At 42.3% G+C, this 27,509-nt stretch overlaps 1 protein-coding gene across 2 annotated transcripts in view; it reads left to right on the forward strand.

Annotated features, from left to right (window-relative positions):
- The window catches only part of LOC112112364 (meiosis-specific coiled-coil domain-containing protein MEIOC-like), a 50,277-nt gene extending 29,088 nt beyond the window's left edge, over positions 1-21,189 (forward strand). For both annotated transcript variants that reach the window (XM_029911634.1, XM_029911635.1), the window contains 5 exons: positions 1,802-1,903; positions 6,191-8,006; positions 9,281-9,415; positions 9,546-9,726; positions 16,943-21,189. In XM_029911634.1, the coding sequence (XP_029767494.1) occupies positions 1,802-1,903; positions 6,191-8,006; positions 9,281-9,415; positions 9,546-9,726; positions 16,943-17,199 (2,491 nt within the window). In that variant the 3' untranslated portion in view covers positions 17,200-21,189. The remainder of the gene's footprint in view (positions 1-1,801; positions 1,904-6,190; positions 8,007-9,280; positions 9,416-9,545; positions 9,727-16,942) is intronic.
- The last annotated feature ends 6,320 nt before the right edge of the window (positions 21,190-27,509 follow it).

Genomic DNA, 27,509 nt, shown 5'->3' on the forward strand with positions numbered 1-27,509 from the left:
GGCACATTTTTAGGGGCGGCATTCTGGCGCCGGCCATGCCGCCCCTAAAAATGTGCCACCCCAAGCACCAGCTTGTTTGGCTGGTGCCTAGAGCTGGCCCTGGTTAGGTTGACCTAACTTTTAGGCGTAGGCCAGGCTTAGGATTAAGTGGCCAATTTTCATCATGTCAAAATACAAACAGTATGATGCCTCAAGGTTCCATACTAGGTTCCTTTTTGTTTAATATATTAATGGTCTGTAAAGGGGGGTGAGCAGTGAAGTAGCAAAATTTGCAGATGGCACAATTACTTAGGTTAGTCAGGACCAGAGAGGACTGTGAGGAACTTTTAGAGAGACCAAAACAAGCTAAGTGAACGGGCAACATGATGACAAATGAAATTCAGTGTTGATAAATGCAAATGGGAGGTAAAATTTTAACTAATGATATGTGTTACAATGTTCTAAGTTAACGGTATCGAATCAAGAAAGGGATGTGGGCATCAGAGTAAATGGTTCAATGAAGACGTCTGCTCAGTGTGCAGCTGTGATAAAAAAAGCAAACTATATTAGATTGCTTAAGAAACGAGATAGTGAATAATACAGAGGATATTATAATGTCTTTATATAAATCAATGGTCTGGCTTCATGTGGAATACTGTGTGCAGCACTGGTCACCTCTTCTCCAAAATGATATTGCAGACCTAGAGTGGGGGTCAGAGAAAGGTGACAAGAATGATCAAGGACATTGCAAAAATCTCATATAAAGAGCTTGAGAAGATTGGGATTGTTTACCTTAGAAAGAAGATAAATAAAAGGGGTCATGATAAAAGTATATAAAATAATACATTCAGTAGTGAAGGTAGATAGGAAACTTGTGTTCTTCCAGTCTTCTAACAGAAAAACAAGGTCTTCAATTAAATTGAAAGGTAGGAAATTCAGAACTGATAAAAAGAAATATTTCCCACAATGTGTAATTAAACTGTGGCAGTCGCTACCACAGAAAGTTGTTGAGGCAAGAATTTAACAAGATTAAAAAAGGGATTGGATACACAAATATCAAGAATATCCAGAGTTATAATTAGGTTAAAAATTGGTGGAACAGCCATTAAACCAATCTCTGACTATTATAGATCACGATCAGACCTAAAGTTCGGAGTGCGGGGGCGCAGATTACAGTAGGGTTATTACATCTTGTTGTATTTGGTGCTGGCCACTGTCAGAGACAGGATTCTGGATTAGATTGACCTTAAGTCTGATCCAGTATCGCAATTCCTATGTATCCTTTTGTAGTAATTTTCATAGAGCTGGTTGGAGGATGTTGGGTGTTGTTCCCCCACTCTTCACAGGAGTATTGCAACCCACTTCATGTCTGCTCAGTCCCCACCCACTCTTATCTCCACAGAAGGCTGTTCTGGGGAAGAGGGAGGAAAAGGTGACAAGCAGGAAGATGACATCCCATCCATCCATCTTCTCTCCTTCCCACTCCCCTGTAAAAATTCTAGAAACCAAAAACAATGCTTTGTGCATGAAGGCAGAGATCTGCACACGGGGGCCAGGATCCTGGTGCTTTAAAACATGCTAGTTATTCAAATATGTGTTTACTGTCAAAGATATGATAGAAGATAATACTTAGCTTCTCATCTGCAAGGAACATTATTGCATTAATTCTTGGCAGGTGAGGAAGCTTCCTTTTCTCCCCCTCCTATATTTATAATATGTTACTGCTGAAGAAATCAGAAAGTAAACTTTTGTGTGTTTTCTCTTCATTGGTTGTTTTTTCTCCTAAAGATAGGATCATATCTGTCTGGGTTTTATTTTTCAGGGCACAGATAAATCTGTCTTACTCTGGCAATGGCCCAGATATGTTTGGGTTAGTGTCGAGCATCCTAGAGGAGCCAAACAAGCCAGAACCAGTTACAGATTGGTAAGTTTATACTGAAAACTTGCATGGTGTTGTATGTCTTACAGTTTTAAGTTTTATATATTTTATGTAACAATAGATATTTGACAAGACAACTTATGTGTTGTCTGACATAGTACTGAGTTTTAAGATATCATTTAAATAAGCTATCATCAAATTAAACTGGAAACATCTGTTACTAGTTCTTACTTGGAATAAACTAAAGTAGAAGGCAGTCTTCTGTTCATCCTTCTACCAGCAGATGGCAACTGGAAAGAGAAATTGATGTCTTAGGTACTTTAGTTTTATTAAGAGGATTAATGGAGGTATGACTGTGGATATAGCTGAAGGTAGAGAGAGCTCATAATTCAGAACATTCTGAAATATATTTGTATTTCTAGATACTATAAAAATATTAGGATTTTGAACTGGTTGATCATTGCAGCGAAATCATTTTGAGTAACTGGCCTCTAAATGAAGAATTTTGCTGTAGCATAGGCAGCCTTTTTCATTCAACTAAGACAAATATGGAAGGTTTTATAGGAGTTTTAACTATTGTGGAAGTGGAAAAAGGAATAAAAGGAATTTGGACGCAGACATCTTAGTTTTCAACAGAACAGAGCAAGAGTCAAGCTAACTCTAATAACGCGAGACTTTAAGGCAGGGCCTGGGCGAGCAGGAAGCGAGTGGGGAAAACTGTAAGAGATGGTGTTTGACCTTGTGTTAGATAAGAATGGAACGCAGACTGATGCAGGAACTATTGAGAAAAGTAAGATATCAGGAAGGAATACATATAAACAAAATGCGGCTGTTGATCATTATTGTATGCAACAAAAGGTATAAATGCTTGCCCTAATTGTTTATCTGGCAGAGACCTCCTGTCCTTGCGCACTCTCCCCCTTGCAATTGCTTGAGAATAAACTGCCTCTGACATGTTGCAAACAACCTAAGAGTGAAGACTGCGTTTTCTTCCACACTATATATACACAAGTCTATTTAAAAAAAACCCCATTATAATACTTTCCACATTTGTTTTAGTTGAGTGGAAAAGGCATTGTACCAAATGCTATGGCAGAATTTTTCAGTTGGAGGCCAGTTACTCAAAATGATTTAGCTGCAATGATCAATCAGTATAAAATCCTAAGATTTTTATAATATCTAGACATACAAATACATTTCAGAATGTTTTGAGTTGTTTATATATTTCCAGGATTTATGAACGATAATATCTAAGAAAACAAAAAAAAAAACCCTGAATAGTAGCCAGTCCTGCAAATCAGTATTTTTTTCTTCAATGAACTTAAAAGGATAATGTCAGAAGCATAACATTAGTGTTGTATCTCTTCCCACATCACCCATCTGTCTTGTCTTTTTAGACTGTAAACTATTTGAGAGCGGGGACCAAATTTATGTTCTTCAAGGTGCCTAGCATACTTTTGGGTCCTGACTAAATAATACTTTGATGAAGTTTGCTAGTGGGATCAATACAAATCATATTGTAGGAACATGCAAGTTAAATTTCTACCATTTTTGTTTTCCAAATGCAAAAAATATTTATTTGTATGTAACAAAAGAAAATAACATGGCACTTTGAGTGCTATACTGATGAGATGCTTATTCAAAAGACAATGTCCATAAAGTTGTGGGAATACGCCAGCAAAGGAGGTACTGCCTTTTATTACTGTTGTGAATTTTGGAGTGTCTTCCTTTAAAAAGAGAAGCTATGATATATTGATAATGCATAGTGAGAAGAGCCATCATTTTTATTGTCATAAAGAAGAGCCTGTGTTTTGGGTACTGAAAAAGGGAGTTTGTGATGCTTTAGGGTGCACCTCAGACCAGTAAGGAGTTATGTTACCACCTGCCCTGTAACTCTGGGTGCCTTAAATGCTATGCTGCTGTGGCTCACAAGCGTGACACCAACAGCCAGCATACAAGCATGCAGGTCACATCCTGGTTTCCGTTGCCAAGTTACTTTTTCGCAGGGTGACCCCAACACTCTTCCTGCGCCCTCAATCCCGAATTTCCCCCAAACTGTCTTCCCTGTAGTGTCCCATCCTCTCCTGGAACACTCCCAGAAGTTAAGTTCACTGCTTCTTAAAAGACATAGAAAACAGCTCATTAATTTAACTGGGGTTTCACAAACACTCTGTTTTAATCAAAACACTGAATTGGTTTATAGTAAAAACAAGTTTATTAAACAAAAGGCCATAGTTGTAAGTGATACCAAGTATAAGGAATAAAGATAGAAAGGGTTACAAACAAATGAGTACAAATACAATTTTAAGATTAAAACGTAATTTCTGCAAGTTACAATCGTTTCCTCAGCAGGTTTCTCACCTATACTTAATACCCAAGGACTTCAGCCGCTTTGGTTGAAGGATCCAACATTCTGTGATCTCTGACCTCTTTAGCTCCTCAAGTGATGGTGCCAAAATGGCTTTTTCTCTTTTCCCTATATCTTCCCAAAGTTCATTGACCCTGCTTCAAGAGGCAGGAAGGCTTCCTGGAGATGCAGTTTCCATCCTCCATGGAGATTGGTCGTCTTTCCCCACTTGCTGTCCTGATGGCTTTGTTTATCTTGCATGTAAATGTGCCTTCATTATCTCTGCCTGACAACCAGGCTGGTCAGACATGCAAATACACATTCCTTTGTCTAGGGCAGACTGGGCTTATGCCTTGCTTGCCAAACTCATTTTAAGAACATAATTCTAGCACATATGAACTCTTTGTACACAAACTGTGCATACACTATGCAAGAATATTAATGATCAGTGAGTTTTAAGTTTTCTGATGATTTATTACATGCCATCTTTTGGGTAATTATCATGACAACAGAGTATTAGGTGTACTGAGCGTGTCAAGAGTTGCCGATGCAAAGTAGTGAACCATCAATGGCCTCTATCTCAGAATTTATGCAGAAAATTTGAAAGGCTTTTTTGTGTCTTTTGATACCAAATAGCTTGAGTTAAATGTATGCTTTTAAGGCATACACTTCCTATTTTTACCATGCCTGATCATTTCTAAAAAATATATGCTGGGAGGGGAAATTCTGCCATCACCCCCCCTTCATGCCAGACACCTCTCCATGTGGTGGGTGAAGTGGATGCCCCAAGGGTAGGATAACGTACATTGTTGCAGCTTTTCTCCATTACCCAACTTCCTTCTGGTACCCAAAAGAGCTTCTCACAGAAATGTGATAGTATAGTGCTATATTACACTTCCTCAGATCTCCACTGCACTGGGGGTCCTAGGGAACAACTTTGACCAGACCTGACGGCTTGGCTCCATTGGAACTGTGTGGCAGTTGGCTTGGGGAAGAACTAGAGACCCGGAACCAGTGCAGACACATAGAGCATGTGGATCTCTTGGAATTGGTAGGATTTGTTGGCAGGCCTTACAGCCTCCTGTTTGGGTTGCACTCTTTCTTGCACCCAAACATTTGGTGGGGAAATTCCACAAGGAGGATCTGAGTTCCCCCTCCTCCCTGCAAAAATTAGAATGGTGGAGACTATATAGATAACAGTGACTTTGCTGACTTCTCTTAGATAGATAGTATTTGGGGGGAAAAATCAAGATAGCGATTTGTTAGTACATTATTTCTCTTGAATTCTTATCCTCCCTATATTAAAACATAATTAGTCGTCATAGAAGAGTGCTAAGAGGGGAGGCCATCAGACATTTTCAACTATTACAGGAGTCAAATCTGTATCTGATGGCTTACGAATATTGTTAAACATTGAGCAGGATGATGTGTATATTTAAAACAATGATTAGAAAACCTCATAGCAAGTGATTTAAATAAATGTTTCCTTGCTGGGGGCAAAAACATACTTTTATTGAACAAGGAAAATGTAATTAAAGAAATAAGAATTACTGCAGAACATGGAATCCACTTTGCGGAGGTGTAAGGCTTAATTTTGTTTTAGAATACTATGGACTCTTTCTATGAAAAGTGCTATATAAGTTCAAATGTCAATACAGAAACTCTTAAAGAATAAATAATTAAGTCTCTGAAGATTATGAAGGGCAAATAGTAGTGATTGAAGCACCATAATGTGACACATTAAAAGTAGACTAGAAAAAACAATAAAAAATAGACTTTAGGAAATAATTATAGGCTGTCAACAGTCTAGTACACTTGTAGTTTTTTATCGCTAATTTCTGTGACAGAACTGCTTGAAATTATATCTTTAGCAAAGGTCTTAGTAGTAGCTTTGCATTTTGAAAAAACACTAAACTCTGAACAAAGCTGTAATGTAACATAAATGTGTTTGGTCATTCCTAAAAGTGCAATTCTATTTGTTACAGGAATTCTCTGTCGAGATTGTTTCCCCCTATGTGGGCATCTGACATTGGAAACAATGGTGACTTCTCACGTCTGTCTTCGAAGCACTCTTTACAAAGTAAAGATTTTCCAAACCTGATTGGCACACAGAGCTGTTACCAAGGACACTTGCAAAAGTCACCTGATGTGGAGACTTTACACAGAGGATTTGAAGACCTTCATCTTATAGAGTCTTGGCTTTCTCCTTCTGACCCTTATATTCAGCCATCTGATGATATCTTGAACATTTATCCTGAAAATTCTGCTTTTGAAAATAATGCCATAATTCAGCAAGAAGGATTAGCATTTCAGAATGTACAATTTAATCAGCATGTTTGCAATTATGATAAGATGAAATTAAATGGAGACTGTGAAAAGAACTGCTCTGATTTTAGTAATTTTTCTTCTCAATGCAGAATTAAAGATGGCACTGGTATTCAGAAAGAGTATTGGGAAACTGACAGAGCAAGAGGCAAGCTTATGAAAAATGACAGACAAGAACAAGCAAAGTATTCCAATGATCTGTCTAGTCCACCTGCTAATGGCACGTGGGGCAAAGTGTTCCAGGACAACCATTTGTTTTCTAAAAGATATGAAGATTTTACAACTTCTCATAAATCACAGCCATCTATTCACCCATCACTATATTTTTTCAATCAACCATTTACTAAAGAAAATAGTTTTCCTGGAGGAACAAATAGAAACCCACAGGAAACTCACATGCAAAATGGCCATAATAGCTTCAATTTGGGGGAAACCTGTAATAACACTGAATGTAAGAGCCATATTAATGCTAAAGAATGTTCTCGTAAACCTTCTGAATATCATTTATCTGTAAAAACTGCTCTACAAAATGGAAATTTTCATTCACCTTACCATGGACATACGTGGCTGGATGGTAAAATCTTAAGTCCCACATCTACATCAGATATTGCATATAGGAAGCAAAACCAAGTAGTAACAAGCCCACAGTCCTCTTCAGGGGTTTCAACTATCTCCAATGGATCTCCCACACATCAGTCTGTAACCCAGCCCTCTTATTACTCGCAGTTGTCACCAGTACCCTATTCAAGGAAAGATGGAAGGTTACAAATATCAAATAGTGTTCCTAGTAACATGGGGGGTTCAAATTTCTTTGCAGAAAATCAGAAACAAATTAAACCTATTGGACATTCCCAGCATGATTCATTGACTAATAAAGGTCAGTATCGTAAAATACCCATTAATTTGTCACACAACTGGTTAACACAGCAGAATTCTGCAGCTGATGAGTCCGAAAAGTATCATAGGTTTCGCAAAAAGCAAAACCAAGATAACTGTAATAAAGATGAAAGAAGAGGTAGAAGGAATTGGATACCCCATCCTGGGTATGTAGGACAAAATCAGCAACAGTTCAACATGTTCCGAAAGAAGCAAGAACAGAATGGTGGCAACGTGTCAGATTTCATCAATCCTTCTTTTCTTCCTTCTTTCCCATTAATGTCTGATTTTAAGCAAAATCCCAATTTTGCTCCATTTAATCCCCATCCATTTCCGTCAGCAAATAATTTTGCTTTTCCTCCATCACCATTTCCATTCTCAGAACTTGTTGATCTTTTTCACTATGACGATTTTAACCATTTGAATCCCTTCATTAATGACCTATTTTGTGGGGAATTAAGTGCGCCATATTTTGCCTTTCCACCTCCTTTTAACAAGTATAGGCCTCCAAGAAATCGCAGTGGACCTGCTAATGAGCTTCATATTCGATTGGAGGAGTGTTACGAACAGTGGAGAGCTCTGGAGAAGGAGAGGAAAAAGGTAATAATATATACCATAATAGACTTGTATGTAGGATGGTGATTATAAAGGAACAGCTAGGTAGAGTAGAAATTCCTGCATCTTACTGGTGAAAAGGAGCCAGTCTTGCTGCCTTTTTGAAATATTGTGACTTTTCATTCTACTCTAAATATTTTGAGCCCCATCTGAACACTCTATTTTGAGTATTCACAATCGTAAGAAGATACCAAGCAGTGTATCGTACAATTGTCGTACAATTGTGCATGAGACTGAGGTTCACCTTTCATTTTCCAGCCATACAGGAGTTAGGACCACTTGTTCAGAAGTAATTTTCTTGAACTAAATTACACCATGGTTGCTTAACCAAGTACCATCAAGCCCTCTTTGGCCAAAGGTCTTATATTATCTGGTGGCATGGATCCTATTCTTTGGTTCATGTTGTTCAGTGCAAGTTTGGTAGCCAGTAGTTACCACCATCCATGGATCGGGAAGAGGCCGCTGATATGACTTGTATCGCGAAAGCCTGGATGGTTGATAAAGCCAGGGCCTTTATTAGTCCAGCTATTTTTGGATAGTACTCAGTTCAGCATGCACTGAGGGAGGGCCAAGAGGGTGGTTGTTTATATCTGACTTCAAATGTAAGAGAGATGTCACTCTAAAACATATTCTTTTGGCTTTGTCCCATCTTTATCTGCCCTGTATTGGGGTTTGCCCAGGCCCATTGTCATAGGTGAGTTTGATGTCCATGTGGATGACTTTTCAGGGCTGGTATCTTCTCAAAGCCAATATGTTAAACCTGGGATTATCCTTGGGAGTTTCAAACACAACCACTGCAGCAATTGAGGACATCTCATGTACTTGCTAGTAGTTCCTGGATTTGACTATCTGAGAGCCCTTAACAAGGTCTTATCAGTAGGCAGTTGGGAATTCACATCTCTAATCTGGTGTGACAAAGCTAGAGTTTAACCTTCCAAGGACTGTGCAAGATCCTTCTATTTACTTGGGTCTGTACCCAAGATTGGTTAACATTTTAAAGGTAATTTTGTTTGTTGGTTACAGATGTTAATTCTAGATTAATGCTTTAAAGTAGTACTTGAAATTTTTGGAAGTACCTTATTTTTACAGCCAGTTGTTGGCAGTTTAAAATTTAATAATGACTTCTTATTGTTTTAAATGCCCCCCAGACACTTAAACAGCAGACCCATCTCATGCATCCATGTAGTGGTGAAAAAATAGAAGAGCTATAGGATGAAACACCGTTCTAAATATTTTAAAGGTATGTGTTTTCTCTTCAGACTGAAGCTGATCTTGCAAGAAACTTTCCAGGAAAGCGGGTATCTAGCTCAAATAACACTCCTGTTTCCCGACTTCCTGCTAACCCTTCACGAGTGGATCGTTTGATTGTGGACCAGTTACGAGAACAGGCCAGAGTAAGCATACTTACAGCATGGAATGTTCTGCAGGGATTAGTAACATCAGGTTATATGTTTGTGGGTTTATTATATTTTGTGGAGGATTTTAAAAAAATAATTGTTTTGGTGTTTGCAATATATTCGTTAGGTGTTCACCTTAGTAGGAAAAATGGAAAGGCTTCGCGGTACTCCTGTCCACGGGAATATATCCAAAACTCTGGAACATCATGTAGAAGCCATTCATGTTACACAAGCGAGGCGGAAAGATGAGATTGTTAATGCTGCCAATCCACAGAGACAAGGAGCACCTCGCTATAATAATGAAAAAGGTAAATACTTTTGATTGCTTTGTAGTTCTAAATTTTTTTTTTTCAATTTGTATTAATTCAATTTATAACACATTTTAAATGTTGTAATGGCAACAAGTAGACTTATTCCCTTAAACAGAAACGTTATATGTGTGCCTTTGACTTTAAAAGAGAAAAATCCCTCACTTGTATCAGGTAATTTCTGCATAGACTTTACTCTGTTTTGTGATGTTGATTTTTAGACCCCTTCTTGTCACAAGATATTTTCTAGGTTAAAAAAAAAAAGTCCTATTTATTATATTAAATAATCAGATTTTGTTAAAGACTCTGGATGAATTCCTACTTGTTTCAGTGCATGCTGTTACTTAACAGGTAGGGGATATGAGGGTTATCACTGTAAAAAGGTAGCCAATGACTGAGAATTGATACCAAAAAAAATATCTGCCAAGTAAGCAATTCAGCATCCTTAATCAGGTTGTACTCATTTTAACAAATTGAGCTTCTTAATTAATAGTGATTGAGAGTGGGCTTTCATCCTTCTTAGCTTACAAAGTGAAAAATTGCTTGGTCTTACACCGCTCATTAATTGACGTTTTGTCTGTCACAAAACCACTGCAAATTTGGCATGATTGGCAGCTTCTGCCGAGGAATAGCAAGCAAGAATGTTTGATGACAGAAGTCAAGTTCACTGGTGAATCAAAACCAGACCTCTTTTGTTGGGATCCCATCTATCCAATTTAGAGGCACCAAAAAGAAAAAAGAAAAGTTGGGTTTCTTTGTTTTTGCTTTGTTTAAAAAAAAAAATAAAAGAGGGAGGAGGATAACTCTTAATTTAAGATAGGAGCCAGGGATCCTAAGGTTAAGCATATTGTGAGCTAGTACTTTCCTGCTAGCAATGAAAAGAACAGGCTTTACCCCCAAATCTTGGTGTTGAAGAGTTGGAGTTCACCGCCAAGAACAGAAGTTGTATTAGGCAGTTAATTGAAAGTAAGTAAATTCCACATGGAAAAGTCCGTATGTGCAGACTCCAAAAGTAGAATCCACAGTCACAGTTGAAAAATAAGACCATCATAATCCTGTGGACTTTTTCCTCTTAAAGATGTCAGACAGACTGGAAAAGCTGTCATAAAAAAACCCCCACATTTGAGCGAATAGACAGATTCTTGTAGACTTCCACTGCAATTGCCTGTTTGGAGGCACTTATCCCAAACAAGGACAAAAGAATTAGCTTTTTAATGACAAATATCTCTGGCAGTTTTATTCATGCTAGCGCCAATCACATTTCCAGCCAGACCCTTCGTGGGTAGTGCACTAGTTAAAAGGCAGCTTTGGCTTCATCTGTGGGTTATATTTTCAAGCAAGAAGTTGCTACTTTCGTAGTGGTGATTCTGATCTTTGTAACCCAGGCAAGAATCGCGGAGAATTTCAAGTAGAACAAAGTCTTTGTCTACCTCCACACATGTTCTCCAGAAAGACCATACATACTATAAATCTTGCATCTCCTTTCAGCCAGTCCAGATGCAACAAGAAAGAACGCTCATCCTATACAGGCAAACTGAAGATTAGATCTTACAAGGAGACAAGACAAGAGTTAGTCTTTCAAGGTGTTTTCTTCTTCGTGATTTCTTGATTCGTTATGATTATCCACAAAGAATAAGTATCTTACACCAGTGGTTCTCAACCTAGGGCCGCCGCTTGTTCAAGGAAAGCCCCTGGCGGGCCGGGCTGGCTTGTTTACCTGCCACATCCGCAGGTTTGGCCAATAGCGGCTCCCACTGGCTGCAGTTCGCCGCTCCAGGCCAATGGGGGCTGCAGGAAGCGGCGCGGGCCGAGGAATGTGCTGGCCACCCTTCCTGCAGTCCCCATTGGCCTGGAGCGGGGAACAGCGGCCAGTGGGAGCCGCGATCGGCCAAACCTGCAGACGTGGCAGGTAAACAAACTGGCCCTAGTTTGAGAACCACTGAACAAGGGCGGCCCTAGTTTGAGAACCACTGTCTTATACAGAGCAGTATATTGTGATGGATCATGTTAAATGTTGCAGAGAGAGCCAGGGTAAAGTAGAAGGCTGCCCTCCATCCATCTACATCAAGAGAACATCCATCTGTGCCAATAATACAATTTTTGCTCCATGTTCTTGGCTGAATCCAGATTGCAGAGGGCCCAATATCTTGGTTTCAGATCAGTGAGACTGAAAGTGGTTTATTGCTAGCTTGCTGGGAACCCTAAAGATTTCATAGTGGATACTAGCCAAGTCCAGTGCATCCAGGGTGTATTTCTTAAGTGTTGGTCAGTCTGTTCTATGATTGAAGGACGAAGGGTGGACTTACTCGCTGAGTGAGGCATTGGCTATCTCCGTCAGGTGAAGCTCCAATTTACTTTTTTAAAACCAAACAGGAAGGGTAGGTATAGGACTTGCAGGTTTGGGATTAAATCTTCTTTAGGGAGTGCAATAATTCCTTTGTTGTGAATGGGCTGAACTCAATGAATGACAACATATAAGTTGTCACACTATCTTGAAGGAAAGTAAATTGTTAGTACAAAGTTCTCTTTTTCTCCTGCTTTGTACGTCCGCACCATTTGTTACCAACAGCCTGTGTTCTGGAGTCTGAATTTATCTCATAACTTCAGTGCATTGGAAAGCCAAGAATATAACTAAGGAAATATTGGAAATATGGTTCTTCTTCAAGTGCTTGCTCATATCGCTTCCAATTAGGTGTGTGCGCGCCGCATGCACGATCATCGGAAGATTTTTACCCTAGCAACACTCGGTGGGTTGGCTGAGGCGCCCCCTGGAGTGGCGCCCTTATGGCTCCGGATATATGCCCCTGCCGACTCAGCGCCCCCTCAGTTCCGGTCATTGGAACTGTGGAGCACAGCTAGCTGCTCTCCACCCTCCCTAGCATTTGTCTTTAGTACGTGTTAATAGTTCTCATTAGTGATAAGTAGTTGTTAATAGTTGTTTACGGTTGTAGTAGTTAGTGTAGTTAGATTAGTTTCTTTCTGAAAGAGAGCGGGGTCTTTCCCCCCACCCCCCCTCACCTGGCCCGGTGCCTAGGGCCATGCTGGGGTCTCCGGGTTTCAAACCCTGCTCGGCTTGCCTGAAGCCAGTGCCGATGGGAGACCCCAATGACTCCTGCCTAAGGTGTCTGGGGGAATCCCACCAAGCGGACAAGTGCCGCATTTGCAAAGCCTTCAAGCCGAGGACCAGAAAGGAGCGGGACTCTAGATTGAAGCAGCTCTTCATGGAGGCGGCACTTAGCTCGGTCCCTTCCACTTCGCGGGACCCGGCACCATCATCGTCGGTGCAGAGTGCCCCTGCGGCACTGACTGGTCCAGCACCGCGTTCGGACTTGTCGAAAGACGCGCGCCAGATCTCCATGGCGCCGGTCCCTGTCTCCGAGTCAAAGGAAGAAGCATCCCAAGCCTGTGCCGTCCGCTTCCAGCTCGTTGGCTCACCAACCGCCAGTGCCTCCTGCACCGCAGCCAAAGCCGCGTCCATTGCCGGAGCACGTAGGACAAGTAGCGGCTCCTGCACCGTCGACTCCAGTACCGCAAGGGCCGTCAAGTCCGGTGCTTGTGAGCTCCCCGGGGCTCACCGTGGTTGAGCTGGGACTGCCTTCTACACCAGAGACCTTCTCAACAGCTTTCAGAGTAGCAGCCGTGTTAGTCTGTATCCGCAAAAAGAACAGAGTACTTGTGGCACCTTAGAGACTAACAAATTTATGCTCAAATAAATTTATGCTTCTATTCCACCGACGGCCAAAGGAGTGGAAAGGAAGTACTTTGTTCCCTCTTAGGAATACGGGTTCCTTTACACACACACCCAGCCGTGCTCCCTTGTCGTGGCTTCGGTCAACGAGAAGGAACGCCACGGCCAGAAGGCCCCTGCGCCTAAATCAAAGGATGCTAGGCGCCTAGACTTGTTTGGGCGCAAGGTGTACTTGGCGGGAGGCTTACAACTCAGGGTGGCCAACCAACAGGCACTCCTGAGCCATTATGACTATACTTCGTGGGTATCTATGTCCAAATTCAAAGAGTTGGTCCCACAGGAGTCCAGAGAGGAGTTTGGAGCTCCAGTAGAGGAGGGCAAGAAGGTGGCCAGAACCTCCCTACAAGCCTCTCTGGACCCAGCAGACTCGGCAGCTAGGACCCTGGCCTCGGGCATAGCCATGCGCCGCATCTCATGGCTGCAGGTCTCTGGATTACCTCCAGAGTTGCAACAGACTCTCCAGGACTTATCCTTCGATGGCCAGGGTCTGTTCTCTGAAAAGACAGACTCAAGGCTGCAGAGTCTGAAGGACACCTCCGCTTTGTGGTCAACCAGCAGCACTTCCAATTCACCATCCTCCCTTTTGGCCTCTCCACGGCCCCCAGGGTGTTTACAAAGTGCATGGCTGTTGTGGCTCCTTCCCTTCCTCAACAACGGATTCAAGTGTTCCCGTATCTCGACGACTGGCTCATTCAAGGTCGCTCCAGAGATCAGGTGCAGTCTCATGTTCAGACCACCATTACCATGTTCGATCGACTAGGCCTACTGCTCAACGTCGCGAAATCTACTCTGGTACCAACACAGAGGAGAGAATTCATAGGAGCAGTCTTAGACTCTGGCCTAGCCCGGGAACTTCTGCCGGACACGCACTTCCAGTCCATGGCGAATATAGTCCGTGGCCTGCAAACCTTCCCGACCTCAACCATGAAAACATGCCTATGCCTCCTGGAACACATGGCATCCTGCACGTATGTGACCAGGCATGCCAGACTACGACTATGTCCGTTGCAAGCCTGGTTATCAACAGTTTATCGACCAAGTCGGGACAGCTTGAACATGGTAGTTACCATTCCACCAGGAATATTAGCCTCTCTAGACTGGTGGCTGGACCCCAAAGTAGTGTGCGAAGGGGTGCCATTTCATGCCCCACAGCCCTCCATGTCCCTGGTCACGGACACGTCATCCCTGGGATGGGGGGCCCACCTCGGGAATCTCTGTACACAGGGACTATGGTCGGCAGGAGAGTTATCCCTACACATCAACATACGGGAACTCAGAGCAGTGCGCCTGGCGTGTCTAGCATTCCGACAGCGCATTCAAGGCCGTTGCGTGGCAGTCCTCACAGACAACACAATGGCCATGTTTTATATCAACAAGCAAAGGGGAGCCCGGTCGTTGTCCCCCGTCAGGAGGCCACTCGTCTGTGGGAATTCTGCATAGTCCACTCGATCCATCTGGTGGTGTCGTTTCTCCCGGGAGTCCAGAACACCTTAGTGGACCACCTCAGCAGATCATTCCTGGCTCACGAGTGGTCGGTTCGCCCGGATGTCATCCATTCTGTCTTCCGGAAGTGGGGCTTTCCCCTGATGGACCTATTCGCCTCTTGCGACAATCGGAAATGCCAGGTGTTCTGCTCTCTCCAAGGTCGCTCCCTGGGTTCTCTCTCGGATGCCTTCCTAATACAGTGGAAGCCTCACCTGTGCTATGCCTTTCCTCCATTCCCGCTAGTCCACAGAGTCCTGCTCAAACTGCGCAGGGACAGAGCCCGGCTGATTTTGATCGCCCTGGCATGGCCCAGGCAGCACTGGTATACCACTCTCTCCTGGAGCTGTCAGTGGACACTCCGATTCCACTCCCACCCTGGCCAGACCTGATCACTCAAGACTACGGACGGCTCTGTCATCCCGACATGCAATCTCTCCACCTCACAGCGTGGATGCTGCTCTCACTTGGTTCAGCAGGTACTTTTGGGTAGCAGAAAGCCCTCTACCAGGTCCACATACTTAGCCAAGTGGAAACGTTTTTCCTGCTGGTGCGCCTGGAATCATAAGACCCCCGCCACGGGCGTCAGTTCCTGTCATATTGAACTACCTCTTGTCCTTAAAACAGCAGGGCTTGGAGATATCATCCATCAGAGTGCACCTGGCAGCTATTTCAGCGTTCCGCCCGGGTGAGAACGGGCGTTCTATCTTCTCCAATCCCATGGTCACTAGATTTCTCAGGGGGTTGGAGCCCCTACATTGGATCTTAATCTGGTCCTCTCCAGGCTCATGGGTGCCCCCTTTGAGCCCATGGCTACCTGCTCGCTCCTGTACCTTTCCTGGAAGACAGCCTTCCTTGTAGCTATCACCTCGTCGAGACGTGTATCGGAGCTTAGAGCTCTCACATCAGAACCACCGTATACGGTGTTTCATAAGGACAAGGTACAGCTACGACCCCACCCCACCTTCCTTCCTAAGGTGGTGTCTGCCTTCCAGGTCAACCAAAATATCTTCCTTCCATTCTTTTATCTGAAGCCGCACGCTTCTCGACGAGAACAGCAGCTGCACTTCCTAGACGTTCGCAGGGCCCTCGCCTTTTACATTGAGCGAACGAAACCTTTTAGAAAGACGATTCAGCTGTTCATAGCTGTGGCAGACTGGGTGAAGGGCCTCCCGGTCTCCACCCAGCGCATCTCATCCCGGATTACATCATGTGTCCGTACGTGCTATGACTTAGCTGGTGTCCCAGCTACACACCTGACCGCCCACTCCCCTCGGGCTCAAGCTTCGTCCTCCGCCTTCCTGGCTCATGTACCCATACAGGAGATCTGTAGGGCAGCGACTTGGTCATCGGTACATACCTTTGCTTCCCACTATGCCATAGTGCAGCAGTCCAGGGATAATGCGGCATTTGGTTCAGCGGTCCTTCGCTCCGCGACATCTCACTCCGACCCCACCGCCTAGGTAAGGCTTGGGAGTCACCCAATTGGAATCGATATGAGCAAGCACTCGAAGAAGAAAAGATGGTTACTCACCTTTGTAACTGTTGTTCTTCGAGATGTGTTGCTCATATCCATTCCAAACCTGACCTCCTTCGCCTCTGTCGGAGTAGCCGGCAAGAAGGAACTGAGAGGGCGCTGGGTCGGCAGGGGCATATATCTGGCGCCATAAGGGGGCTACTCCAGGGGGCACCTCAGCCAACCCACCGAGTGTTGCTAGGGTAAAAATCGTCCGATGATCCTGTACGCGGCGCGCACACACCTAATTGGAATGGATATGAGCAACACATCTCGAAGAACAACACTTACAAAGGTGAGTAACTGTCTTTTCTCTAATAACAGGGTGCAGTCTTTCCGGTGGTTTCTTGGAATTACATTACTATAATACAAATTGTTGGCTGAATTCGAGAGATTTTTGTCTAATCAATAGATGTCATGGTTGTATATTCGTTCTGTTGTGATGTGGTTGTATATTCTTGTCTTTGTAGATGTTCTTGCTCTGGCAGCTGCCATTAAAGAGTTAGCTGTTTCCACACGCAAGGCTCGTACTGCTTTATGGTGTGCACTGCAGATGACTCTACCAAAAACCTCCTTAAGCACTCCAGTGAAACAGGAGGAGGTCGAAAGGGCATTGCAAGAGCTTTGTCCAGGAAACGCAAGCACAAAAGAAAAAAATAGTGCAGATCCTGAAGACAAGGGAAGCAAAAAAGAAAAACATGAGGAACCCATACAGATTTCTGAATAACTGTGCAGGAAAAAAAAAAAAAAAAAGGAAGAAAGTGAATTGCATTGTGCTATGGAGAACTTTTTTGCTAGGTTATCAGAAAAAATAAGGATAACTCAACTGATCAGTGCTGCAATTTTATTACTGTGATTCTGGTGTTGACAAATATTTCTTGTAATAGTGTTATTGCAGTTTTAATATTGCTGGTATTGCAGTGTCTTCTATGTAAGATAAAGATTTTATTAATAAGGGGAACTGGGCAATAGCTGACCATTTTCTTGACCACTTAGCCAAAGCTATGTATCAGCTGTGACTCAAGCCATGATCTGAGAAACCAGTGAGTGGCTAAGCTCATTTTGATTCTTTTCTTCATTTATTCGTTATAAAATTTAGCATACTTTAGAAATGTCATTTTTAAAGGGTATTTCATAATTATTGGGTTTTTTTGCACAATTATATATTCTTTTAAGTGCCAGAATGATTGCTAAATAATGTAATTGTTTGTACTGTCACTCAACACTGAATAGTCCACACTTCTGCTTTGCTATTGTGACAGGGTGTCAGATCTTTCAGGTAATTGCCAAGAGTCTGATTGGAATAATCAGAATTTAATGTTAGTTACATGACGTGCTTGTTCTGCCAATTAAAAGTTACCAGCTGGACTAATCTAAACCAAAAGTTCCCATAGTATAATCCTTGTGACAAAATTTTTACATAATAAATAAATGAAGAACTAATTTAAGGAATTTTTAGAGTTGCAGTACATTGCATTAAAATACATATTGGCAGTTAACATAAAATTGTCACTCAGACTTAGAAATTAGATTTACTGATGCCTCATGGTTAAAAACAGCAAGTATGCACTTAATGAAAAATTACATGGTTATTAATATGTTTATGGTACTTTAATTTTCAGAAACATTCCATATTTATTTAAATGTTTTGATTAAATGTTTATTTAAAATTCTATTTTAATAATACACAGTTGGGTCTTTTGCCAAACCTTCCTAATAATCAGATTTAATGATTTACTCAGGAACTATGTATATTATATATAAATATACACACAGTATATAGGGGTTTTTTGAGGGGTAGGGATGTTTGCAAGATATTTACACAAAGCCCACTATACTAGGTTACCAAAGCTGTTTAACGGATTTGTTTTAGCATGAGAAGATTTCATATGTTTAGTTGCTATTACTAGTCTTCATCCTGTGGCTTAGACAATCAGAAGTGTTACGTATCAATGTGAATGTACAGAGTGAGAATTAGAAAAGGATGAATAATTCATATTTTCATCTTATCACACTACTTATGAGTATTTTAATGCTTTATCAATCGTGTCTTAATGTTAGATTGTCTTTCAAAATGTACTAATTACCAGGTATGTTCTTAGGTGTTAGTATATTGATGAATGGCTTTGGAGAGCAGTTCTTGTTTTAAAAAAGAATTATGTTGAGGACAGGAGAAAAAGTTCAAAGACTTAAAATGAAGATTTTTCTGTGTTTCATTATGTTATGATGTTGAATTCAACACTTTCTTGATAAATATATAATTCTGTTTGCATATACACGTACTTGCTAAATATTCCAAACAGTCTGTAATTTTGAACCTGTGAATGTTTCTAGAACATCTGTAGTCTAGTTCTATTAGTACCAATATAGTACCAGTGGTAGTACCATTATTAATGGTAATGAGGTGATGAGTGCATCATTTTGTAGAATAGGAAGTCACTAAAGCCTCATTTTGATCCACTGATTAAACAAAGGAATCATTAGAAGGCAGAATCTTATTAAAAGTATGCTCCACTTTTTCTAAAGAAAATTTAATCAGTTTCAATGGATATTTTTAAGCCTTAGTCTAAAACTAAAAATTGGTAGTGAAGAGAATTATTTTAATGCTGTGTGAGTGTATTTTTGTGTGTGTGTGTGTGTGTGTGTGTGTGTGTGTGTGCAATCTGTTTGCACTAATATCTGAAGGTCAAATGTGTTTTTGTGAAACTATAGGTGGTTTGAAAAATTTTCAGAGTTTACAGTATTTGAGTTGTGGATGGAATTTAAGTTTTTGAGTTATGATTACTATGTTAACAGGAAATAGAATTTGAAAGTCTTGATTTGCATTTCTGTTTACAGAATAATTGTAGTCTTGCAGGATTGTTTTGTAGTATTGAATGTATTGGGCATATTAGGTCCTTATTGTATTGTTTGTATGTAAGTTACTGTGAAGGAATGTGATCTTAATCAGTTCATAATATAGTTAATGTGCCTTTAAAAGTCTTATTTTTCAAAAACGGTAAGTAACTGTGTATGCTCACTTCAGCTTTCTGTTGCAATTTGAACATAGTAACATCTTGGAGTTAGGAGAATAGTCTGCTTTCATTTAAAGCTGAGGAATGTACCTTCTGTAAGATGCTTTGGCTGAGTTAAATCAATAGGCTTTTGAGAAATTTGCACCTTGTTTTATCCTGTTTTGCCTGGATAGAAATACAGCCTTAACCGTGTTAAGATCTTGATTTGTTTCTTGTGCAGTTTTATCTCTCAATCACCAGCACTTTTCTGTTTTGTGGAAACTTATAAATAATTACAAAAGGAAAAACTATATCTATGAAGTTACTTTTTTATTATAAATTGTTTTACAATTTGCTTTTTAAAAGCACTTTCTTTTTCTTTAGTTTTTTACTTTTCAATAGTGCAACCAAATCTGTCCATTTTATAGCGTGGTGAGTCATTTTTCTTTATTAGCAATACTACAATTAAAGGTGCAAAAAAAATAAGGTGCATTACAATGTACTTATTTAGCCTTTGTTGTTAGAAGTTGAAAATGTATGGAATAAAGTAGTTTTGAGCAACTTTTTTAGAATTGGGGAACTGAAACTACAATTCCTCTGCTTCTTATTTGCCAGATAAGCTTTAAAAAGGAAATTGTTTGCATATAATATATGAAAGCTAACTAATGAGAGTTGAGGATAGGCCAGTGTCAACTTAAAAAAATCAATTCCAGATAAAGGTTGCTTTCCTTTTTTTACTGTACAAAATAAAACTGGTCTAAAACTTGTTTATGCACAGTAATAACTTAATGAAAATAGTGTTTTTTTCACAAAATTAGGCTATTTCCAATATATATGGGAAAAATAAGTTTACTTTTATTTTTATGACAGATATACAAAGATTAATAGTGTCTATATTTTAATATACTGTTTGGTGTCTGAAGTATATCTTTTACATGTATGTTGGTCAATCTCATTTAATTAAAAACAAATTTTACACTGTTAGTGAAATATTACTGAAGAAGGCTATTGTGAGTTAATCTATTTAGTAGACCCAACAGAAATGAGTGAAAGTATACATTTAACTAAAAGAAACAAGATGTCAATTGTTAATACTTAATGATTAGTCAATTTAGGCTTATTTCAGTGATTCTGTAAAATAACTGGATATTTAATGAACGTTGGAAAAATATCACTTCTACCTCTTGTGTAACACTTAACTTTAAAAAAGGTTATTTATACTACACAGATTTCTGTTGGGACATACTTTGCTATTTTAGAAAGTTGATGCACCTTAACTAGTGAATTTGGTGTGCATTTTTTGTTTTCTGTCAGACAACTCCCTTATGTGGAACACCAGGAAGCCTTGCGGCTAGATTGTGTTCACTTGTGTAAAGTAACCTACCATGCTGTGTACACTTACATATGGTTTATATTAAGAAAAAGGTACAGTAGAAAGAGATGCTAAGATTTGTATTACATGTATGAAAGTCACAGATTTATGAGAATCCTGTAATAAATCATGGCCAGTGTAATTTTCTAGCATTTTTTATGTATGTGATTGTTTCCTTATTTAAATAATCAGTTGTGTTGTATGTACGTGGCTAATAAATAGTTATAGCTATTGTTTTATTCAGTTCAACTCATGTTACTTATCAGCTGCTCTTCTATATGTGAGGTGTTTCTTGTTTGTTTGGGTTTTTTTTGTAATTCACTGAAAAGACCTGTTGTATGTTCTGGGTAACACTTACAGTTATAAAAATAATTAAAGTATTTCATATTTTAAGTCCCTGATTGTATTATTTCAGTAAATTTATGTGGGGTGGTGGGAACATTAGATGTCAATGGGTAATACTTGTTTTACCCGGGTCAGTGTTAATAAGGAATATCCATTATTCTAGTTTCCAGATGTGAGGTCACATATATGAGGTGCAGAATCTTTCTAAACATCAAAACGTAAATGAATTAATAAACTACTAACTGATAATACATGAAAGGAGAAAGTGTTAGTAAATAACCTAAGTAACTTTCACCTTTTTTCCCCCTGTGCAAGCGAGATTTCTACAAGGGAATTCAGTCTTGTTGGATAAGTTGATGTACAACTTAGCTGTAATTATTTCACAAAGCATCACACCAATTTCTGTTATGTTAGCACTTAGAAGCCCCAGTCCTGATCAGACCATTGGGCTAAGTGGTTGGCAAACACAGGAAGACATAGGCCCTTCACTGAAGAGCTGACACCCTAAGACCCTGATCCTGCAGTGAGATATGTGCAAGCGGACCCCTGGGCCCACACAGAGCCCCACAAAGTGGGTGGAGCTCTGCACAGACCCAGGTGTGTGTCTGTGTGCATTTTGCTGGTTCAGGCCTAAGATGACCATCGGTATTCAAAGGGTAGAGGAGAGGATATAGGCAACATATGTAGAAAGTTCTAGATCTATTAAATTATGTGTTTCTGTTTCATTTAATTCACTGTGTGATCCTTTCTACTTTCATTTTATATACAATATATAAAAGCTTATTTTGTATAGCTTGCATGACACATGTTTTGAGAGTATATTATCAGTTGCAAATCCAAACAATGTAAAATCAGTGGAAGAATTCAGACTTTTTTTTTTCTCATGGAATGTGGTGCCAAATTACCTCAGTCCTCACCCGAAAAAGATTTTAGGATCAGGAATTAAAACTTCCACATGATCTCCTTTCTGGTAACTAAAATAAAATATTTAATTCAGTCTAATCCCTTTCTATCCCCTGAAGTGGAAGATTTTCTCAACTCCCCTTTTGTATGAAAAATTAAAAATGTGCTTTGTGACCAGGTGGTTCCCCAGTCTGTTCCAAACAGTGCATGCAAGTTGTAGGATGTCGAAATCTATCCCTTCCTATGGTGTGGTTTTATTTCCCAGGCAACTCAAAATGATATTCAAAGTCAAGCATAAGCCTTCTCCCCAAGCATGACTACTTACATGTTCCTCTTCAAGGACTGTTAAGCCTACCTCCCAGGTCCTCCTCCCCCAGAGAGACACTCTCACTTCCCTTATCCATAGGCGTCTACAAGCCACCTGCGACAGTGCATCTGCAAAATGATGTTTTGTATCAGGATCACTGCCTGACTGTTAAAATGACTTAAAAATTAAAGAGTCCACGGTCTTCCAGCATGACTAATTATACAATAGATCACAAATACAATACCAGTGGCTAAATTCTGTCCCTGTTGCTCTCCCCTCTCTGCTTCATGCTCTTCCTTACGGCTGCATAAGGTAGCTGAACTGGTTTGATAGTATGCGTGGGAGCCTGTGCACCCTCTGTATTCTGTGGAGCACTTCCCCATGGGACTGCTGCATGGACAGATATGTTGGAGCCTGGGGTGATTACATGCAGCTCCATAAGCAGAAATTCCGTCCCTTAGAGGTGAAGCACAGGAGGTACAGAGCCTGATGTGGTCCTGACGCATTATTAGCTGCTGTGTCATGCAAGTGCTTTATATAATAATACTTACCGTGATGTTTTATGCTTTCAGAGCATTGTACAAACATTAATCCCCAGAATTCACCTCTCCCCATTTTTCTGATTAGAATCATATCAGGGTTGGAAGGGACCTCAGGAGGTCATCTAGTCCAACCTCCTGCTCAAAGCAGGACCAATCCCCAACTAAATCATCCCAGCCAGGGCTTCGTCAAGCCTGACCTTAAAAACCTCTAAGGAAGGAGATTCCACCACCTCCCTAGGTAACCCATTCCAGTGCTTCACCACCTTCTGAGTGAAAAAGTCTTTCTTAATATCCAACCTAAACATCCCCTACTGCAACTTGAGACCATTACTCCACCGAGAACAGTCTAAATCCGTCCTCTCTGGAGCCTCCTTCAGGTAGTCCCCCCCCCCATTCTTCTCTTCTGCAGACTAAACAATCCCAGTTCCCTCAGCCTCTCCTCATAAGTCATGTGCTCTAGCCCCCTAATCACTTTTGTTGCCCTCCGCTGGACTCTTTCCAATTTTTCCACATCCTTCTTGTAGTGTGGGGCCCAAAACTGGACACAGTACTCCAGATGAGGCCTCACCAATGCCGAATAGAGGGGAATGATCACGTCCCTTGATCTGCTGGCAATACCCCTACTTATACAGCCCAAAATGCCATTAGCCTTCTTGGCAACAAGAGCACACTGTTGACTTGTATCCAGCTTCTCGTCCACTGTAACTCCTAGGTCCTTTTCTGCAGAACTGCTGCTTAGCCATTCGGTCCCTAGTCTGTAGCAGTGCATGAGATTCTTCCGTCCTAAGTGCAGGACTCTGCGCTTGTCCTTGTTGAACCTCATCAGATTTCTTTTGGCCCAATCCTCTAATTTGTCTAGGCCCCTCTGTATCCTATCCCTACCCTCCAGCGTATCTACCACTCCTCCCAGTTTAGTGTCATCTGCAAACTTGCTGAGGGTGCAATCCACGTCATCCTCCAGATCATTAATGAAGATATTGAACAAAACCGGGCCCAGGACTGGCCCTTGGGGCACTCCGCTTGATACCGGCTGCCATCTAGACATGGAGCCATTGATCACTACCCGTTGAGCCTGACGATCTAGCCAGCTTTCTATCCACCTTATAGTCCATTCATCCAGCCCATACTTCTTTAACTTGCCGGCAAGAATACTAGGAAATACTGTATTAGGAAATATAGAGAGAGATTAAGGCCAGTTTGGGGCATTGGGGAATGGGCTGAAGGAACAGACCTGCATCATACCCTCAGATAATGCAGAGCAGTCGTCAGATGAAAATTTACAAAAGGAATGTATTACTTATTTGTACAGCTTCTAGCCCAATGGGTCCTTGGGGTCTTCAGATGCTCCTGTAATACAAGTGATATTATGAATAGGAAGACTCCATTGAAGCTGCACTGTCAGGAAGTGGGAGAGGAAGACTGTCACATCCCAGAGCCATTGTGAAGATATAAGGTCTGTTAAGATTGCCTTAGTTTCTTGTGGAGATCTGAGGATCTGCAAGGTTTGGGGGACAGAATTACATGTTGTTATGGGGGTAAAACCCCACCATTGCCCTGCTCCTCCCCCATAAAACAATTGTGGGAAACTCCACCGAAGAAAGTGCTTGCTCATGTCCATTCCATGTCAGGGGTGTGTGTGTGCCCCATGCACCAGTGCTGGAAGCTTTTCCCCCAGTGGTATCCGTAGGACTGGTTCTAGTGCCCTCTGGAGTCACATGCATGTGCTCCGGTATAAGGGGTGCTGCCTGCTCCCCCCCCCCCCGTTTAGTTCCTTCTTACAGTGATGGTGTTGAAACGTCCTCTTGCCTTGGTAAGCCCTTAAACCAGTGTTTTTTTCTCTCACTTAGTCTATTTAGTGTATCTAGATTAGTTAGTTTTAGTCGTTGGTTAAGTGTAAATAGTAGATAGTCCCGCGGGTCTTAGCGTGCCCCGATCCCCAGGCTTCAAGCCGTGCATGTTGTGCAAGAAGCCCATGAGTGACCCCCATCAGAGCTGTCTGGAGTGTCTTGGGGAGACCCATGCGTGGGATAAATGCAGCATCTGTAAAGGGTTCAAAACGCGCACCAAAAAGTAACAGGAAATTAGACTAAGGGTACATCCAGACTACCCGCCGAATCGGCGGGTAGTCATCGATCTATTGGGGATCGATATATCGCGTCTCATCTAGACGCGATATATCGATCCCCGAACATGCTCCCGTCAACTCCAGAACTCCACCAGGGCGAGCGGCGGTAGCGGAGTCGACGGGGGAGCCGCGGCCGTCGATCCAGCGCCGTGAGGACCCGAAGTAAGTCGAAATAAGATACGTCGACTTCAGCTACGCTATTCCCGTAGCTGAAGTTGCGTATCTTACATCGACACCCCCCCCCAGTGTAGACCAGCCCTTAGAGAGCTAGTGATGGAGTCAGTTCTCACACCTGCTTCCGAGCTGGCCCATTCAGACTCTGTGCTAAGTACATCAGTGTCGGTAAGAAGCGCCCCTCTGGCACCGACCTCCTCCTGGCACCGATCCCCATCGCCGCTACCCACCAAGGGGCATAAGGAGCAGCATACCAGGAGAGGGCACTCCCCGGCATCATGCAAGGGCATAGGGAAAGTTGGGGATGAGTTGAGACCCGCGCTGGGCCGCTCGTCTTTCCCGGAACTGGGGCAGGCAGCAGCCTCTCCCCTTATACTTCCGAGCCTGACCCGGGACCTGCCTCCAACCCCAGGGACCGGTAGGGGTGCCCAGCACCTGACGGTACTGTCTGTGCCGGAGGCGTTACAAGCGGCCAAGAACATACTTTCATTGCCGGTGCCGACAACAAGAAGAGAGATACCAGGAACCCTCGTTGGTACCATCGTGGTAGTCCCATCTAGAGGCAAGCCCACTAGGGGGCCCATGCAGTGGTCTTCATCCCTACAGCACCGCTCCCAAGTTCCGCACCGGTCACCAGCATCTCATCATCGGTCCCTGGAAACGTGCTATTGGTCCCTGGACCCTCCATGCCGGTCCCCAGAACCTCGGCACCAGTTCCTGGAATCCCAATGCCAGTCCCTGAAACCTCGATGCCAGTCCCCAGATCCCTGTCCCTAGAATCTCTGCGCCGGTCCCCAGAGCTGCCACACCGATCCTCGGAATACCACCGCCAGTCCCCTGAGCACCGTCATCGGTCACCAGGTACACGACATCACTCCACGGAGCCCCGGTACGCACCCCAAGTGCAAAACACCGGGACCCCCATACAGTGGGGAAGCAGAGGCAGCAGCAGCACCACCTTGACCACCAAGGGAGAACCCTTCCTCCTTGGACTCAGAGGGTGAGGAGATCACTATGCCCAAGGGCCAGGCATACCCTGCATTGGCTTTCCACCGGGCCCATCAACGAGCACCTGGCCACAGGTCAATGGGCTGTATCATGGCAATTCTGGAACCCATCGGGGTTCCCCCCCGCCCCAGGATCCCATTTGCAGCACTCAATCTCTGGGGCATCAGAGAGGCTGTCTGCAACCACGTTGCTCCTGACTTAGATGAGGGATTGGACCAAGGTGCCCAGGCACTAGCACTAGCCTGAGACCGAGGCTGCCCCAACCGGGGAAGTGGAATTGGTCCCTCTTCCCATTCTGGTCTCATCCTCTTCCTCACCTGATGAGGTAGTGGCGGGACCTTCGCACTTAGTTCCATAAGATCACACATACCTTACGTGGAATGGAGATGAGCAACACATCTTGAAGAACAACAATTACAAGAGGTAGGTAACCGTTTTTTTTTTCTTGGGCGCTGGTCTGTCTCCAAATCAAAGGCAGTTGGATTTATGCCTCTCTTCTTGTAAAAATTGGAGGCAACTCAGACTTGCCTCTGGGGCTCAGAGCTTTGGCCATGCTCCTTCCAACTGACAAATTTCGGCTGCCATTCGTACAATCAAAGGCATTTGCACGCTCCCACCTTCTTTACTGGCATCCTAGCTTTTAAACTTATGTTGAGGCAGCAGCAAACAAAGCCTTTTTTCACTCTTCCTCCCTGCAGGGAAGCAAAATTTCCAGGGCTTTGTCCCCCAAATGGCATGCTGGGAAACTTCTTTTCATTTATTCCTCTACCCTGTCCCTCCTTCTCACCACATAGCAGAGCAAGGCGGGGAAAGAAAAAAGCCCAGAGATGCTGTGTCTGTGACAAAGACCCTCTTAGAAACCACATAAATTCATAGATTCCAAGGCCAGAAGGGTCTGTTGTGATAGTCTAGTCTGACTTCCTGTATAACACAGGCCACAGAACTTCCCCAAAGTAATTCGTAGAGCAGATAGTTTAGAAAAACATGTAATCTTGATTTAAAATGGTCAATGATGGAGAATCTACCATGACTTTTGATAAATTGTTCCAATGGTTAATTACTCTCTCTCTCAAAAAAAAAATTTACATCTTCCAGTCTGAACTTGTCTAGCTTCAACTTCCAGCCTTGGATCATGTTATAACTTTCTCTTCTAGATTGAAGAACCCAAGTATTTGTCCCCCATGTAGGTACTCAGATTGTAATCAAGTCACCTCTTAATCTTCTCTTTGTTAAGCTAAACAGGTTGAGCTCTTTGAGTCTGTTGCTAT

This window comes from Terrapene carolina, unplaced genomic scaffold, assembly GCF_002925995.2.
Source record: "Terrapene carolina triunguis isolate 2854851 unplaced genomic scaffold, T_m_triunguis-2.0 Scaffold111, whole genome shotgun sequence".
Classification (NCBI taxonomy): Eukaryota; Metazoa; Chordata; order Testudines; family Emydidae; genus Terrapene; species Terrapene triunguis.